We start from the raw sequence: 15,642 nt of genomic DNA, 5'->3' as shown, positions 1-15,642 counted from the left end.
AGTTCTTCAAGTTCTTGTATGAAATTTGCGCCTATAACTTCTGTGGACGTTGAACGATCCTTTAGTACATACAAAATGATATTAACTGAAAAAAGAACAAATATGATCCCTCAAAATATGGAAAAGTATATTGTAATTAATTGCTATGAAAACAAAAAATAATGGTGTTTTTTTAATTTAAATATTGTGTTCCTATTTAGATGTTGAAAGGTCCAACACTTCTATATAATTTTGTTATGTTTTATTTCTTTAAATTGTTTTAAAAACATATTATAATGATGTTTTTTAATATTTTGTTTGTTAACTATTTAGATGTTGAAAGGTCCAACACTTTTATATAAATATATAATTTTGTTATGTTTTATTTCTTCAAATTATTTTAAAAAGCATATTAAGATGATGTCATTTTTATATTTAAATATTTTGTTGATTATATACAGGTATAAAGTAATATAAATTTATGATGCATATTTGAGCATATTTTTCAATTATTTCTGCATATTAATGCATATTTTGACCCTTTTGCTTTGCATATTTGCATCATATTTGCCACATTTTTAGTGCATATAATTCCGGTCTCTAGTAATAACTAATCTAACTAATAGGAATCTATATTATAAACGTTATAGACTGTTAATATACTTATATATACTTAGAAACAACTAATCTCAGTAATTACGCGACCGATTTGGCTGATTCTTTTTTTGTTGTGTCCGTTATTGTCAGGACAAGGTTTGTATGCAAGAAAATGTTTGGCAAATCAACTGGAAAAGTAGAAAATCTGGAAGGCAAAAATACAATAGTGGCGCACAGGCGCCATCTGTCAGAATATATTTTTGCTTATTGTAAGGTTGCTATTGGCATTGAATTTAAATACCTATATATTATAATACCTGTATATTATATTTGGTCTAAGCTCAAAACCATATTATAACTTGGTAAAAATGGTATTCGCTAACTCTTCGTCCGTTATCCCAGGAACCTACACATGAATATAATAAACAAAGAGTAAATAAAACATTCGTAATTAAGAAAGTTAGGTCTTATCCACAGGTGGAATCAATACCAGAAAATATACTGATCGTATAATCACAAGCGTGTCTCACGGCAACACCGGGCGTTATATATAATTTAATCGAACATGTCCTGACTCACTGATAAACGTAGAGCCTAAATAATGACAGCTTGTAATTTTCACGGTACCTATTATATTAGTCCATTATTATTATTATAAAATATTATAGATGACTGATGAGAATAGGGAAGTGTATGGTGATACGCAAGTATCTTACACTCGGACAAAGCCGGGTAATTCAGCTAGGAAGTATTATAAAATTCAACAGCTTTTGTACAGCTTTGAATTCTCTAGAGCCTTAAAAAAAAATTGTATATACCTATCTACTGCATTTATAATTTATGACTACTGGCTTTAAGTGTTAATAGTGTTTATGTATAGTTTATAGAAAATATTAATAGTTAATAGGAGTTGGGAATGTAAAAAAAATTAAAAACCTGATAACAAACGTCTACGTAAGATATTCGTAGACAATATTGAATATTTTAAACATATTTTGAAAAATTTTTTTTATCAACTCAACACAAATTAAAAGTTTAAATCTGGGGTGGAAATGGGGGATATTTCGGACTAGGAGAATATAAAAGTACCAGCCCACTTACTAATTTACTAAATAATTTTTAAAATTGGATATTTTGACCTACCTAGATTCATCATTAATTATTATACACTAGACACGACACAATACGACAGACAACGTACCTAGCTGTGAACCTGATTTAGGGTATTCGATACCCCGACATTTTTAAGGAGTTCAATATACTCAGGAAACTTTCTATATGCATGTGGATGTGGCTGATGTAAATGTGTGTGTAGTAAATGATCATTATTGTGTGTAAAAGAAATGTCGGAGCGCTTCCACATGTGCGCCCTGCGCACGCACATGTCAATAACGTACCACACGAATATTATAACTATTGTACTTTTTTTTGGTCAAAAGTATTAACATATAGAACATATTTGAATTCGACATGAAATACCTTCAAAACGACTTCCTTACATTTTTTAATTGACTTTTTCAATTCAATATTGTTAACATTGAAAATTCCTGAAATTCAAAATTTAAAAACTAATTTAATTATGAAGGATTTAGGAGTTAAATTTTAAAAAAAGTAGAAAAGTCGTTTTCAAGTAAATGTCACGACGAATTCAAATATATTTCCAGAAGTTTCATCTGCAGACGACTAACACTGGCACGAAATAGGACTATTTTGGTAGAATACACAGATTATTGGATTCGATCCTCTTACCGTTCACTCAACTTTCTACAGTGAAAATGCACATGCGAACTTAGTTATATTTGTTTGTTCGGATAGAAACGAGTCTTAGGGATAATATAGGTACAATCTAGTCTCTGATCGAATCGCTCGGACACGAAGAACACAAATGGGAGAATTAAACGAGATCCGAGATGTAAAAAGTGTCCATTAATTCGGGACCAACACCACGTGGGTCCAACCCGCAAGTTTGCAGCGGGTAGCTGTCAATAAATATTCATAATATTGTATAGGCGGTGTCCAGGTGGGTACTGCAGGGTATCTGCCCTACCTGCCGCCTTCCCGCAAACCTGATCGGACATCGAAAATTACCCAATATATACCTACCTATATATTATCCGTGTCGTTATAAAATCCTACGAGGGTAATAATAATGATATGTTAAACGCGTTATTGGCGAGGACGATTGCGACGACGACTGCGACCACCGTAAGCAACGGATACTACGACGGCGGCGGATCGATTTTTTCGGTTTTCGACGGTCGGACGGCGACGCGCGTGTGTGCCGCGGCGGCGGATGTGTGACGGCGCGCGTACGGTCTACGCGGACGACGGCGGCGGTGGCGGTGGCCTAGACCGAGACGCCACGGCCGCCTGAGCCCGAGTGGCAGTCGTAGTACCGGTGTGCACGCGACCGCACGCACCCAAACGCGCGTCGGGGCCGGCCGTGATAGGGATTCGCGCGCGTTTTACCGACGACGATCGGGCGGCGTTCGTACACCGCTGTTATTATTTTTGTCTTTTACATTAATTTATAATTTTCGTCCGTAGTAATAATTACTATTCCAATTTACAACGGTTGCGTTATACATCACGATAGTTAATGGTCCGCGTGAAACGAGCCGGTCGTCGGAGCTCGTTCTAATAAATGACATCGAACATCGTACAACCCGGCGGACGCGATGAGAACGTCTCAGTCGACGGTAAATGGCCCGATATAATATATTATTATTTATTATTATACTTTTATACATATACCCACATACCTGCGGTACTACCCATGTACGATCTTTTCGTATTATTTAATGGAACGAATAACATTCATTTCTATGAGAACGTTTAAAAACTACCAAACCGCTACATTTCTGAAATAACGAACATTATTTTGGAATATATCATTTGCTTTTTTGGCGGTTAAGTATGAAAACAATTGAAAAAATACCGTGTTATCAAATAACAAATTTCATTAAAACAAATATTTATTAATATTTTTTCACAATTTCCAACTCTAACCTTAACCCATTCTAGTAATATTCAAACATTAAACAGTACAGTATATAATATTTACTGTACCTACCATTATTAATATAATAAAGATTTTTTTTATATTTATACCTAGGTATTAGGTACTATTAATAATATCATAGTACCTATACCTAATATATTTTATATTACGCATTGATTTTTAGTCAGAAGCGTAGGTATTACTTACTATAACTACTACTTACTATCATAGACACAACTAGGGTTAAAATACTGGGGTGGGCTAACAAAACTATTTATTTAAAATAACCCATAGGTGGCTTATATCTAAACCAATAAGGGATATTTTTGGGTAGGGCTAAATCTTAGTCAAGGGGGCTAAGCCCTCAAGCACCCTTCCCTAGTTGCACCAATGCTTACTAAATTATCTACTTACCTATATTAATATACTGCGTATTTTTGTTTTTTAAACGGCCGCGCAGCGACGCAAATTGTTTTGCTTCATTTGATTTTTCATCTCCATATTCGTTTTTGACTTATGTTAGCCAATAATTATTCGATGGCATTATTTATTAACTATTATAATATCATCATATAAACAGTTTCTACATTAATCAAAGAAGTTTTTGACTGACTAGTGACTATACTGTCTATACTGCTGCGCGTTAACAGCCATGAAATGTATAGGTAGGTAATGTCTTAAATGTGTTACAGTATTATTATTTATTATAGATATCTTAAAAAGTTTCGATACCTACTTATAAGTTATATAGTAGATATATACCTATTAAAATACTCAAAATATAATATTTTTCTTCTGAAAAATAAATGTAAAATGTATGTCTTTCAAAAAAGTAAAAAAACTTAAAAATGAGTAAATGATAAAATATATTTTTAAAAAAGTTAAAACTTTTCGAAATAATAAGCGTAGTCGCGTAGATACAATAAATCACCTTGTGCTATACACTAAATTTGAAGCTTACCTTTAAGCTTTATTAACCATAATACCTACCTATCGGTGTGTCGGTCGCCTACAACCTATAACGTAATATATAGGTACCCACCTATAATTCGCTTATGCATTCGGTCATTTTTGTGTAATATTTATCAATTCAAAAGCCTTTCATCTTATTTTCTTTAAGGCAACTCAATATTTTTAGGACCGCCACCCAAGTATCCCCATTTCCTTTATCACCTTTCACGACCCACATGGTTTTAAAGAATAAAATACATTCATCCGCTCAGAATTTAAAAGTAGTAAAAATAAATATATATATATTTTGTAAATTAATTGTTTTATTATGAGGTGCATTTGTTTCCTGTTATGTTTGATAATAGCACCGATGTTCACGTCAATCTGAGATATTTTCAATCGCAGGGAGTTCGACAATTATCGCTTATTTCGGGATTATAATATATACAGCTTAAAAACATAATTATCTCGCAACCCATGGTTTGAGAAATACGCTGTTCAAATCCCTAAGGTAGGGATATATAAAATAATTTTAGACTATAACGAGAAACAATACTAATTAAAAAAAATTAAAAATTTGTATCTACACCATAGACGGTTTCGAAAGCAATTTGTCCATCTCCTCAACTTAAACGATCCAATGTCAAACAAACTTGAACGGCGAGAGTTTCAATTAAAATTAAGACCTAAAACGTACAATGACAAGCTTTAATTTATATAATGAAAATTAATTTTGTGAGATATATTCAACCTTTCACATTTAATTCTGATTCACAGAATACTCATGCTAAATTAACACGTATATTTTAATTCATAAAACAAACATAATATACTAATTATAGTAATCAGTACCTACCTAATTACTTTGTGTCACCAACACTGAGCGAAATGATAGTAAAGTTGCAATAAAATGCCTAACTGCCGTCAATGTATAAAATGCATTAAACCGTTCACTTTTTGTACACAAAATAAGTTGTTACTAGGTAGGTATAAAGCCATAAAGGGCAGTAATATAAAAAATAATGAATTGTCGGTTTTGATTTTTATGATTAATGTCAACGAAAAATGTCAAATTTATTTTATAAGTACCTTTTCGTTTTTTGTTTTTACGTATTTAAATGACCTAAAAACAACCAGGTATACAAACCTGCATTTATATCCGTATAACCATCATGCACACTGTGAAGGGTCCCGGCATACCGACTGCGGTCAGGCTGCGTTTGAGAATTTTTTTTCTAGCTATGATAAATAAAATACAGAAATCTCCTCATTAAACCACAATACCACTCCATTGTATCTTTAGTACATAGTTTTACGATTTATTTTTCAATATTGTTATTTTTTAATTTGTACAATTAGTTTGTGCAGTAACAATTTTTGTTTCGGTAAATATTTTGATTGAGCTTACCTATTCAGAAAAAAAATTTCTGTATAGGTATTATATACGATGTCTATTATTATTTTAAACAATAATTGTATGAAGTTTTTTATTTTCTATATTTAATTTACTCTGTTAAAATCTTTATTCGTAGTATGTAGGTACATACTACATTTAATATTTATTTTGATTTATTTGGGAAATGTCGAAGTCGATTTGAATAATATATAAATGAATGTGAAAGTGAAACCTATGATCACTTTTTATTAGCACTCAACATGTTTTGATAAAAAACAAACATGTATCATTGTACAACCAATAGTCACCTAAGGCACTTACTCCTTTTCAAATTACAACAAAATAAATTATAACTTATATGTATATAATGCATTTCGATAGAATGTTTAATTATTTTATAATATACATTTCTTGATATACCTACTTTAGAATAAACGCATTAAATCTTGTAAAAAAAACTAATTTATACTTAATAGATATTAATAAATTAATAAACTGCTAAACTGAAATTTTCATCGGGTTTTAAAATCGTCTTGATGAATTTACATTATAATTACTATAGGTTTAAGTGGTAGGTATTTATTAAAATGTTGAAAAGTTATTATCACCGAAAGTAAATATTTTGAAATAACTTTTAGTAGGAACATTATTTGTTGGATGATGATGCGCTTGAAAAGTCGATATGTATATAAATTAAAGACATTTAAACAAATAGTTGCATTTGATATTAACTCAGAATTATTTTCGTAATTATTTTTATTTTTTATTGACACGACTTAAGTTCGTTAAAAAATAGTATATTATTAATTTCTAAGTTTGATAATTAGTTGCATAATAGTTAACATGCCTGTTCGTATGTTATTAATTTTTATTGATATAAGTTTAATTCTTTTAAATTGAATTTATGTTTTATCTAAAAAATAAATTGTTGTTTATTATACACAGCACGTGTGCAGGTAAATGTAATGTGTATTATTTTTCTATGAACTGCATGGTGAGGGGGAGAAATATTGCGTTACTCCTTCTCGAGAACGACACTATTATAGTAGGTATTATAATACAATTAAAGTGGAAGACTATTATTATTTGTTATAACTATTATAACGGAAAGTGGAAGCTATAAGAAAATATTGTTTGAGAAAAGTCAATGTATTATTTAAATGGTAAAATGTCAATATACTTTCAGTAGGTACCTAATGTATAAACGATCAATATTTCGACGTATTAAATTTTCGTTTCAAACAATTTTCCTAAAGCTTCCCTAATATATTATTTTAATACGAGGTCAAATTTAGTCATGCTGCTCATGCAATGATGGTTAATTTGAAAGTATTGAAAATTTATAATTGTTAGTTTTTATACCATCTAAAATGTTATATATTTTATAGTATGATATTGTAAACTAAACAAATTAATTGTAATTTTCTATTCAAAATTATAACAGTCAATGTAGGTACCTACTCAATATATTCGCTTTGATGTATAAGGAAATAAATAAATAGAAAAAAAAAGTATTGAAAACTTATTGGATATATTATATAGATTATATAAATTGTTTATAAGTTATAATATATGAACGGTTTGTTATTTAAACTGGATACTTTTTTTCAGAAATGATTGCTTATTGAGTAGTTTATGGTTTATAACGAGGATTATAATATTATCCTTAAGCGTATTTTGTATTTGTGTAATATTCGATATTATTTGAATTACGGCTTATTCACAAACCTAATGCATTATGAATATTGGCTATTACGTTATTACTTTATTAGTCTTATGTATTTTCAAACAATTTTTTTTCATTTTTTTTAAGTATATCTTTTGAATTGAGTTACATAACATAATATGTAAATATGATGATACTTTCATAATAGTATTACTTATTTAATTTCGGTAAAACGAAGCAAAATATTTAGTTTTGATATTTTATGGTATATTACCTATATATTATAATAATAATATAATGTTTAATATCAAGTGTTTGTAGAGAATTTGTATTATTGAACATTAGAATCATTATACAAAGTTCCATTGTTAAGTAAAATAAAAATTACAAATATGCTACATAAATGATTATAATTTCTACGAAATACGAATAATACATTTTTTATAAATTCTGTTTGAAGTCATGATAATTAACTATTGCATTCTATGATTCATAACAAGAAACTAGGCCGTTCGTCTAAACTAAAACCGTATCCATTTGTTAAGTTAAATTTGTTTAAGTATATCATTTAATAAAATTCTATCGGGTTTTCATATTTTTAATAAATGTATTTATTTTACCAAAACATAAATTCTACATTTAATCGTGAATCATTGCAAAAAAAAAATTGCAAATTCACCAAGCTAAAATTATTTGTTTATTTAAACTCTGACTTTCTTATAATAATTATAATATAATGTTGCTGTATGTGTGCTGAACAAGTTTATGACATTGATTTCATGTGCGAATGATTGATGGGTTTAATTTGATATTTAGTAATATTTTTTTTGAACAACAATATGTCTGGTTATACAAAGCTGCGTAGGTATAAAAAAAAATTACTGAATTCTTTTTTAGTTAAAAATGAAAAATATCATATTATAATTTTATTTATGTTATATTTTTGGTCTGAAAATCATAAATTCTCACAAACAAATATAAAATGTACAGTACTATGTACTATGTATCGGTAGAATATTTAGTCCTCAAATACTGCGTCTTCCATTAAACCGTGTCCCAACTGTCGTAAGTTTTTATTATAACATTTTAAGTAATAATATAACAACACATCACGCCGCCGTATATTTTCGAATAAATAAAGTGTGACGATTGATCCAATAATTAATGATAATAATATAATATATTGCGGGTTTGCTGGCGTGTACAAGCGAATAGCCAATTAGGGGTAAGACATACTTAAATTAATAATCATATTTAGCCAGAAGTATTTTACCCGATCCGCTTGTCCGGTATAGTATGTTTCGAATTTAGAAAAAACGTTCGATATCTTTGAATATATTCCTCTGGGCAAGCTTCTAATCTTGCGGTCTTACTATATAATATTATACATATAGTGTGCGCTATATTATCAGTTGCAGCCATTAGCTTTAAAACGTTTCACCGTATCGAAACCAATTGAAAACAATCACTCTGGCTCTCTCTCTCACACACACGAACAACAACTATGATAATATATATTATAATATATAATATATATATTATTACTGTCGGCCGAACGGCGCTGGAATCTGTAAGGATATCGTTGCACGTAGACACGTAGTATAATATTATTATGGTGTATGAAACCATCACCCAGACTATCATAACATAAATCTCTAACCTGCTAACCTAATGTTACCGTTCAGCCTGACCTGGCTCGTCGACTACTATGTAATAATAAGACTTATTACTGAATAAATTCAGTATTCAAAGTTTTTAAACACAACTGGTTGTAGATGATAAAAGATATACCTAATTAATATTCTAAAATATAATTTCTACTATATAGACGCAGGTGGTATTTATTATGAGTATTACGCGTAGATAGGTATTTAAATACTTTTTTTTTTTTAAATTTTTAATTAATTTCAAATACAACTTTTTATGTTTTGTATTTAAAAATATTAATTATAAACATTTTCCAGAATATTAACCCATGAAAATTGAATGTATCTTTCATTAGGAAATGATGTATATATATATAGGTACCTACAATGTCTAGAAGAAGAATGATGCTGCGATTATTATTTTAAATACCTAATTTATGCGTCTTAAATAACTTATAACCTAACCTATATTAAATAAGTAATTAATAAAAATGTTAAATATTTAAGTATAAATTGTACAAACGGTTTTTTATAAATTTTAATTTTTACCCTTATTTTATTCTACCTAAATCTTAGACTTAAGAATAAAAAACTGACATGGTCTAACAAACCAAAAAAAAAAAAAATAATAGAATACTTTTTGAGTGTATTTGCAGTAATAACTGTAAGCCATTATAATATTTATTATTCTACTTTTATACGGGTTTGTCGCGACGATTATAGTCTGCCCTTTTAGCGTAGGTCCTACGTGGTCCCTCCACACAACCACCTGAAACTCGGGGGTTACTGACTCGCGATCGTGTCTGTGACCCAATAAGCGCATAATATTATACCCGTTAACGGTATTATCGTATTAATTCGTTACTACTTACTGCCATCGACTATATAATATAATTCACCATCCAACCGAATAATGACGGATTATTTAACGACATGCAAGACACATATTACTATAGTTTTCATCATTTATCGTATAGTTTGCACATTCAATAATAATATTCTAAACTCTAAAGTGGCTCTCGACGAGGAATGGACTACTATAATTGCACGACGCCTCTCGCGTTTGATTTGCACGTTCGCAGAAGATGAAGACGCGCGAGAAAGGCACTTTTTTCACCTCGTAAACGGCAATCTGTATAGTTAATCAGTCGTTTTAAAATGGATATTACATAAATTTATATTTTCATTATAATATAATAGAGAATATAAAAGCTCCATAATTTTCGGTATACTCTCCCGCCCTCCGCCCGTGTCATGTTATATTGTCCGTGAAAACTGGATAAACACTCACCATGGTCGGGATTGAATTTCATTGTTTGATATTTATTACTGCAGTAGGGCGTATTGGTAAACTCTATTGCGTGATTTGAATGGTTTTTTTTATATTCCTTTAATATTTATTGTCGTTGCGCAGTGTTGTCTCCGAAGTTTTTGATTTCGATATCGTATTTAGTAAGTTATATAATAAGAAGATTCGACAGCGATGACGTGAATTCGTTTTAAATATCGTATAATGTATTCATTATTCAATTAAAAATTGAGCTAGTGGCAATGAGATGTTTATTCTGTCGCATTTATTCTAGAAATCGCCAAAACTATATTATGCTCAAACATTTCAACTCGCAATTGCTTTCAAAATCAGTCGATTATTTTATTCTAGCCGTTCTTTCAGATTTACCAAATACTCCATACATACCTAGCAATGATGGATATATCCTAGTTCTGAGGGGGGGATGAATTTCAAATCCACAGAGGTAATGGCGTTAACACCACCCCTCCCCCCTCCCGGGCGGTAACGATATCCGCTACTGGTACCTAGCCGAGTAAACATTTTAATTAGGGTGTAGGTAAGTACTTGGATTAAACACAGTATATATTAATGCAAACGGTTAAATTAAATTCTTGCGTAAGAAATGATTTTCAATTTATTATGAGATCGTATAATAACGCACAAACGAAAATGTTATCCCCGTCTCTTACACTGCGTTTAACGTAGAAATAAATAATAAGCACGCCTCCGCGCGATTGCGCGGAGTCTCATCAGTTTATATAACGAAATTTTTTTTGTAGTTAACATTGATCTACGATGAAAAATAATCATATGTTATAATGTAAAATATTTTCCTCTTACTCGGTTCTATATTATTACGTCACGATTTTCGACTCGCGTATTATCGCGGATAACGATCTCGCTGTTCAGTAATAGGTATAATGTAGTGGATTTGCGATAGCTGTCGACGCCCAAAAAGCGTGAAGCTAAACATTATAATATTATTCTTCGGATATATATATATAGAGCGGCGCGACGGGTTGTGTCGTATACATTCGTATCCCGCCGTTATCAGCTCAGCTGCACGTGTCTCAGCATGACAATTTTTTAATGTTCAATTATCAGTATATAATAAAATCCGTCCATCGCCAAATCTCTGGGGCCTCGATAGGAATGGTAAGTTCTCACAACGAGCTATAAATCCACCGTTCCTGGTACATCTGCAAATGGTGAAACGTTATAGTCGATTTCGTGCCTGAAGAGGGAGACTGTATAGCGTATAACGACACTCTCAAGTATACACTCTCTAAGGTATTATTATTATAACCGCAGCTGATGGACTAGATTGGTACATTTTTCTACACCACCCCTCAATCGCAATTTTATCGGTTGATTGCATCGTTGACAATCTATATGGTGAAAAAGCGGATGTTCGGATCCTCCCGCAGTCACGGATTCGCGGATTCCCGTACGAAATTATCATATAAATGACTGCAGTACAAGTTCAAATGTCGAGACGTCAATCATCGTCTTCTGGACGTCTATAAACGAATAAAAGGAATGTGGGCGCAGAGAGATTATTTTCCGTTTTGTTTTGACAGCTGTGGCGTTTAAAGCCGGGTTCACACTACACCGTGACGTGTAAAATAATCAAATGCAGTTACCACAGTTACCAAACGATATCGCATAGTTGAATATATTCAATTTTTGACCCTGTGGTTACATTTATGTGCGGAAAAGTGATAACTAAAAAAAAAAACGATATTATGGTATCATCAGGTACAATATTCATATCATTGGTATTGCATAAAAACATAAAAACACAAAACCACACGTGTAGTGTGATCCCGGCTTAACGTTCGCATTCGTGAAACTTTTACGGTTTTCTGGATAGGCTTTGACGGCATCGTTAAATATATAGAACATGGCGAAACCTGCATGATGTACCGCATGCATATACACTATTCGTTTTTTTGGAAAATCCTCTGGATAATGTTTTCTGACTTAACTGAAACTTTTGTGTTGTCAAAATATTTCCATTCTACTCGTTGTAACTAAACTAACTAACTAACCTAACCTATAATCTTTATGTACTCGCGAGTAGGTAATTTATAATCTTGATAACACATTTGACAGTAACTACACGAGTATAATAATCAAGCTGAAATGTAAGTAACGTACAAAAAGCTACTTAGGAGGACGCTACCCTTACATTTATTGTCTCCGTCTTACACACGCACGACATGGCAAATTGTCGTTCACTAGTTTCAATAGTGTGCTGTTAATTTTCATACTAGAGTGAATTGACCTATTATAAGACTTTTAGGTCAAGACATTATCTGTGCTTAAGCGTTGCTGATTTTTCAAAATTTTCATTTTCAAGCAACATAATATGGGTATGTGAAATATCAAAAATAAAAATTGCTCATATATTGCTTGAAAATTAAAATAGCGAATAAAAGCCAACGCTTAAGCACAGATAATATTATTATCTAAAAAATTGTTAATAGGTCAAATCATTCTAATATCAAAACTAACAGCACACTATTGAAACTAGTGAACGAAAATTTGCTATGTCGTACGTGTGTAAGACGGAAACGGCAAATGCATGGGTAGCATCCTCTTAATTCAAAAAGAACCATCTGGGCAGAATGATACACAATAATAATAATAATATTATAGTGATACCTGTTGGGGGGCTTCGTCTCGTAGTTTCGCTTACATCGGCGCTACACTATTATTATAGTGAAATGATGTAATATTGATTTGAATGCAATAATAAATCGTCATACTCGATAAACGAGTTTCAGATGTGGTTGGGTTAAAATCATATTATTATTCTTTTTTTCACCTATTTTCGGTAGGTAGTTTTTTTATTACGTTTCTCGAAGGTATCAAAAGTAGTAGATTTGGGTAGTAAAGATATTACGTCTAGTCTAAAAACATAAATACATAATAATGAAATAAAACATCGTTATATAAAACCAATACGGCATTAGAGGTACATTATTTATTATTTATTACTATTCAATCAGAACATAAAGGGGAATGGAAAATAATATAACGTAACACATACTATTCGGCGTTATCAGTAATCACAAATCAGTATAATAAATATGTGTTGGTAAGTCGTTTATAAATTGTTATTCTGGTAGAATATTATGTTGACTTTAGTACGGTAATTAAAATTATGTCACATCTTTAGTCATTATCGTGATTTCCATTAAATAAATGAGCATTTAAAGAAACTTAGAATTCTTTCGTTATAGGGACACGCATTTTATTAATATTTGGTCCATCGTTTGATCACTTGCAATTGAAACGCATGTGATATCCAGCCACATAAGTACACACAGTTTTATTTTATCATGAATTGCTGATCAGTGATCATTATATTATATCAGAAATTAGTACCTAGTTAATAGTTATCAACATTAAAGAAGAGTAATTATTATAAATTATTAATTAATACATGCAGTTAATGAACATCATAATTTTTTACACAACTTTTATTATAAGATTTCGATTTATTTAATATGAATGACTTTATTACTTTAAAATCTTTACAATTATTATTAAAGACCGTAATAGTTAACTTACTCTATCGCTGAATGTAAATAAGATTGTCACTATAATTGCTAATTAGACATTATTACTACCATAAAACTACGTGATGAATTCCTAAGAAAGACGTGCCGACTGCCGATTTATAAATGAGTTGAGTCTTAGTCGTTTAAATTGATGGAACGATAATTATTTTTTTAATAAAAAATAACGACACGAAAATCAACCTTTCTTCATTACTGATATGAATGATACAAAACACATTTTACAAAAGCCTTTTATTTAAAAAATTCGTTTTTTAACGCTCACCTTTATAAAGGCGTAAAATGACACATTTTTATATCCAACAGAATTTTGTAAGTCTAAGATTACGAAAAATAAACTGACTTTATTGTTATTTTAATTTTTTTTTTTTTTAATAATATTTACTCAATCAAATTACTACGAAGTATAAACTGTGGTGAATTATTATTGTCTATATTGTTATCACGTAAATGTCAACTATTACCATCATTCCGTACCGTGAAATCTATCGCTGCGCTGTTCCTTATAACAAAGTTGTTGTTTTGGGCGTATGTAATATGCTCCAAAAGCAACCCCTTCAAAAAAATATATATGTAATTTGCGCCACATCTGAAAATTAATTATTTGCGCCACTTTTTAAGGTTGTAGTTTGCGCCACACAAAAACTTAATAAAAGGCCATTGAGTAATCTGCGCCATCGTGTGCCTACAAAAATTGTAATATGAGCCACTTTAAAATAACTAAATAATCAAGTTCATTTCAATAGAAAATCAGTAATATTATAATAATAAATATATGTATATAAGTATACTCTATGAATATTAAATAAATATATTATTAATATTTTTGCAATTTATTAATATCGGACTAACTGTAAATATCATGATACCTACGCCGCTGTTCAATCTTGTTCGATATTTTGACAATTGATAATTTTTATTTGATTAGACGTAATCGATCTCGTCTCTACTTATTATTGTTAGAACACAACAATATTATATCCGGCACGCTTTGGTATTATCGTATTTCCGATGCGATATCAGTAAGTTTATCTGCTGGTAAATTTCAACAATTAAGGTTAAAAGTGTGGTGCAGATTACATATTCCATTTCGTTTTCTGTCGTTGCGCAAATTACTAAAATTAATTTTTAAATGTGGCGCAAAATACATATTTGATTTTTATATTTTGGCGCAAATTATATACGCGCTTAAATGTACTTATTGGTAACGCAAATTACTAGTAGTTAAATTGTCGCAAAATGCCATTTCTCGTTGTTTTGTATTTTATATTTGTCGATTAAGAGGATAGCTTTTTGCCTTTTTTTTTCTGGATATTTGATTAATTGAATAAACATTTTAAAAAACAAAAAACAGTGTGACATATACTATATGGCTAATTTTCAAAGTAGTCCAATGTGCGTGTAACAAATACTTTAACCTACTTAGGTATAAACCTCTTGTCCATTATGATAATAACAATGCCGCACACAACGTTTGCTATCCCGACGAATATAATATGCATTTTGCAGAATTTTATACGGTATTACA

At 30.6% G+C, this 15,642-nt stretch overlaps 1 protein-coding gene across 2 annotated transcripts in view; it reads left to right on the top strand.

The window, feature by feature from the left end:
• Positions 1-2,940: 2,940 nt before the first annotated feature.
• Positions 2,941-15,642, top strand: part of LOC132943441 (multiple C2 and transmembrane domain-containing protein) — a 76,268-nt gene continuing 63,566 nt past the window's right edge. For both annotated transcript variants that reach the window (XM_061012445.1, XM_061012446.1), the window contains exon 1: positions 2,941-3,275. In XM_061012445.1, the coding sequence (XP_060868428.1) occupies positions 3,255-3,275 (21 nt within the window). In that variant the 5' untranslated portion in view covers positions 2,941-3,254. The remainder of the gene's footprint in view (positions 3,276-15,642) is intronic.

Source organism: Metopolophium dirhodum, chromosome 4, assembly GCF_019925205.1.
Source record: "Metopolophium dirhodum isolate CAU chromosome 4, ASM1992520v1, whole genome shotgun sequence".
Lineage (NCBI taxonomy): Eukaryota > Metazoa > Arthropoda > Insecta > Hemiptera > Aphididae > Metopolophium > Metopolophium dirhodum.
This window is presented reverse-complemented; position numbering and strand designations above follow the sequence as displayed.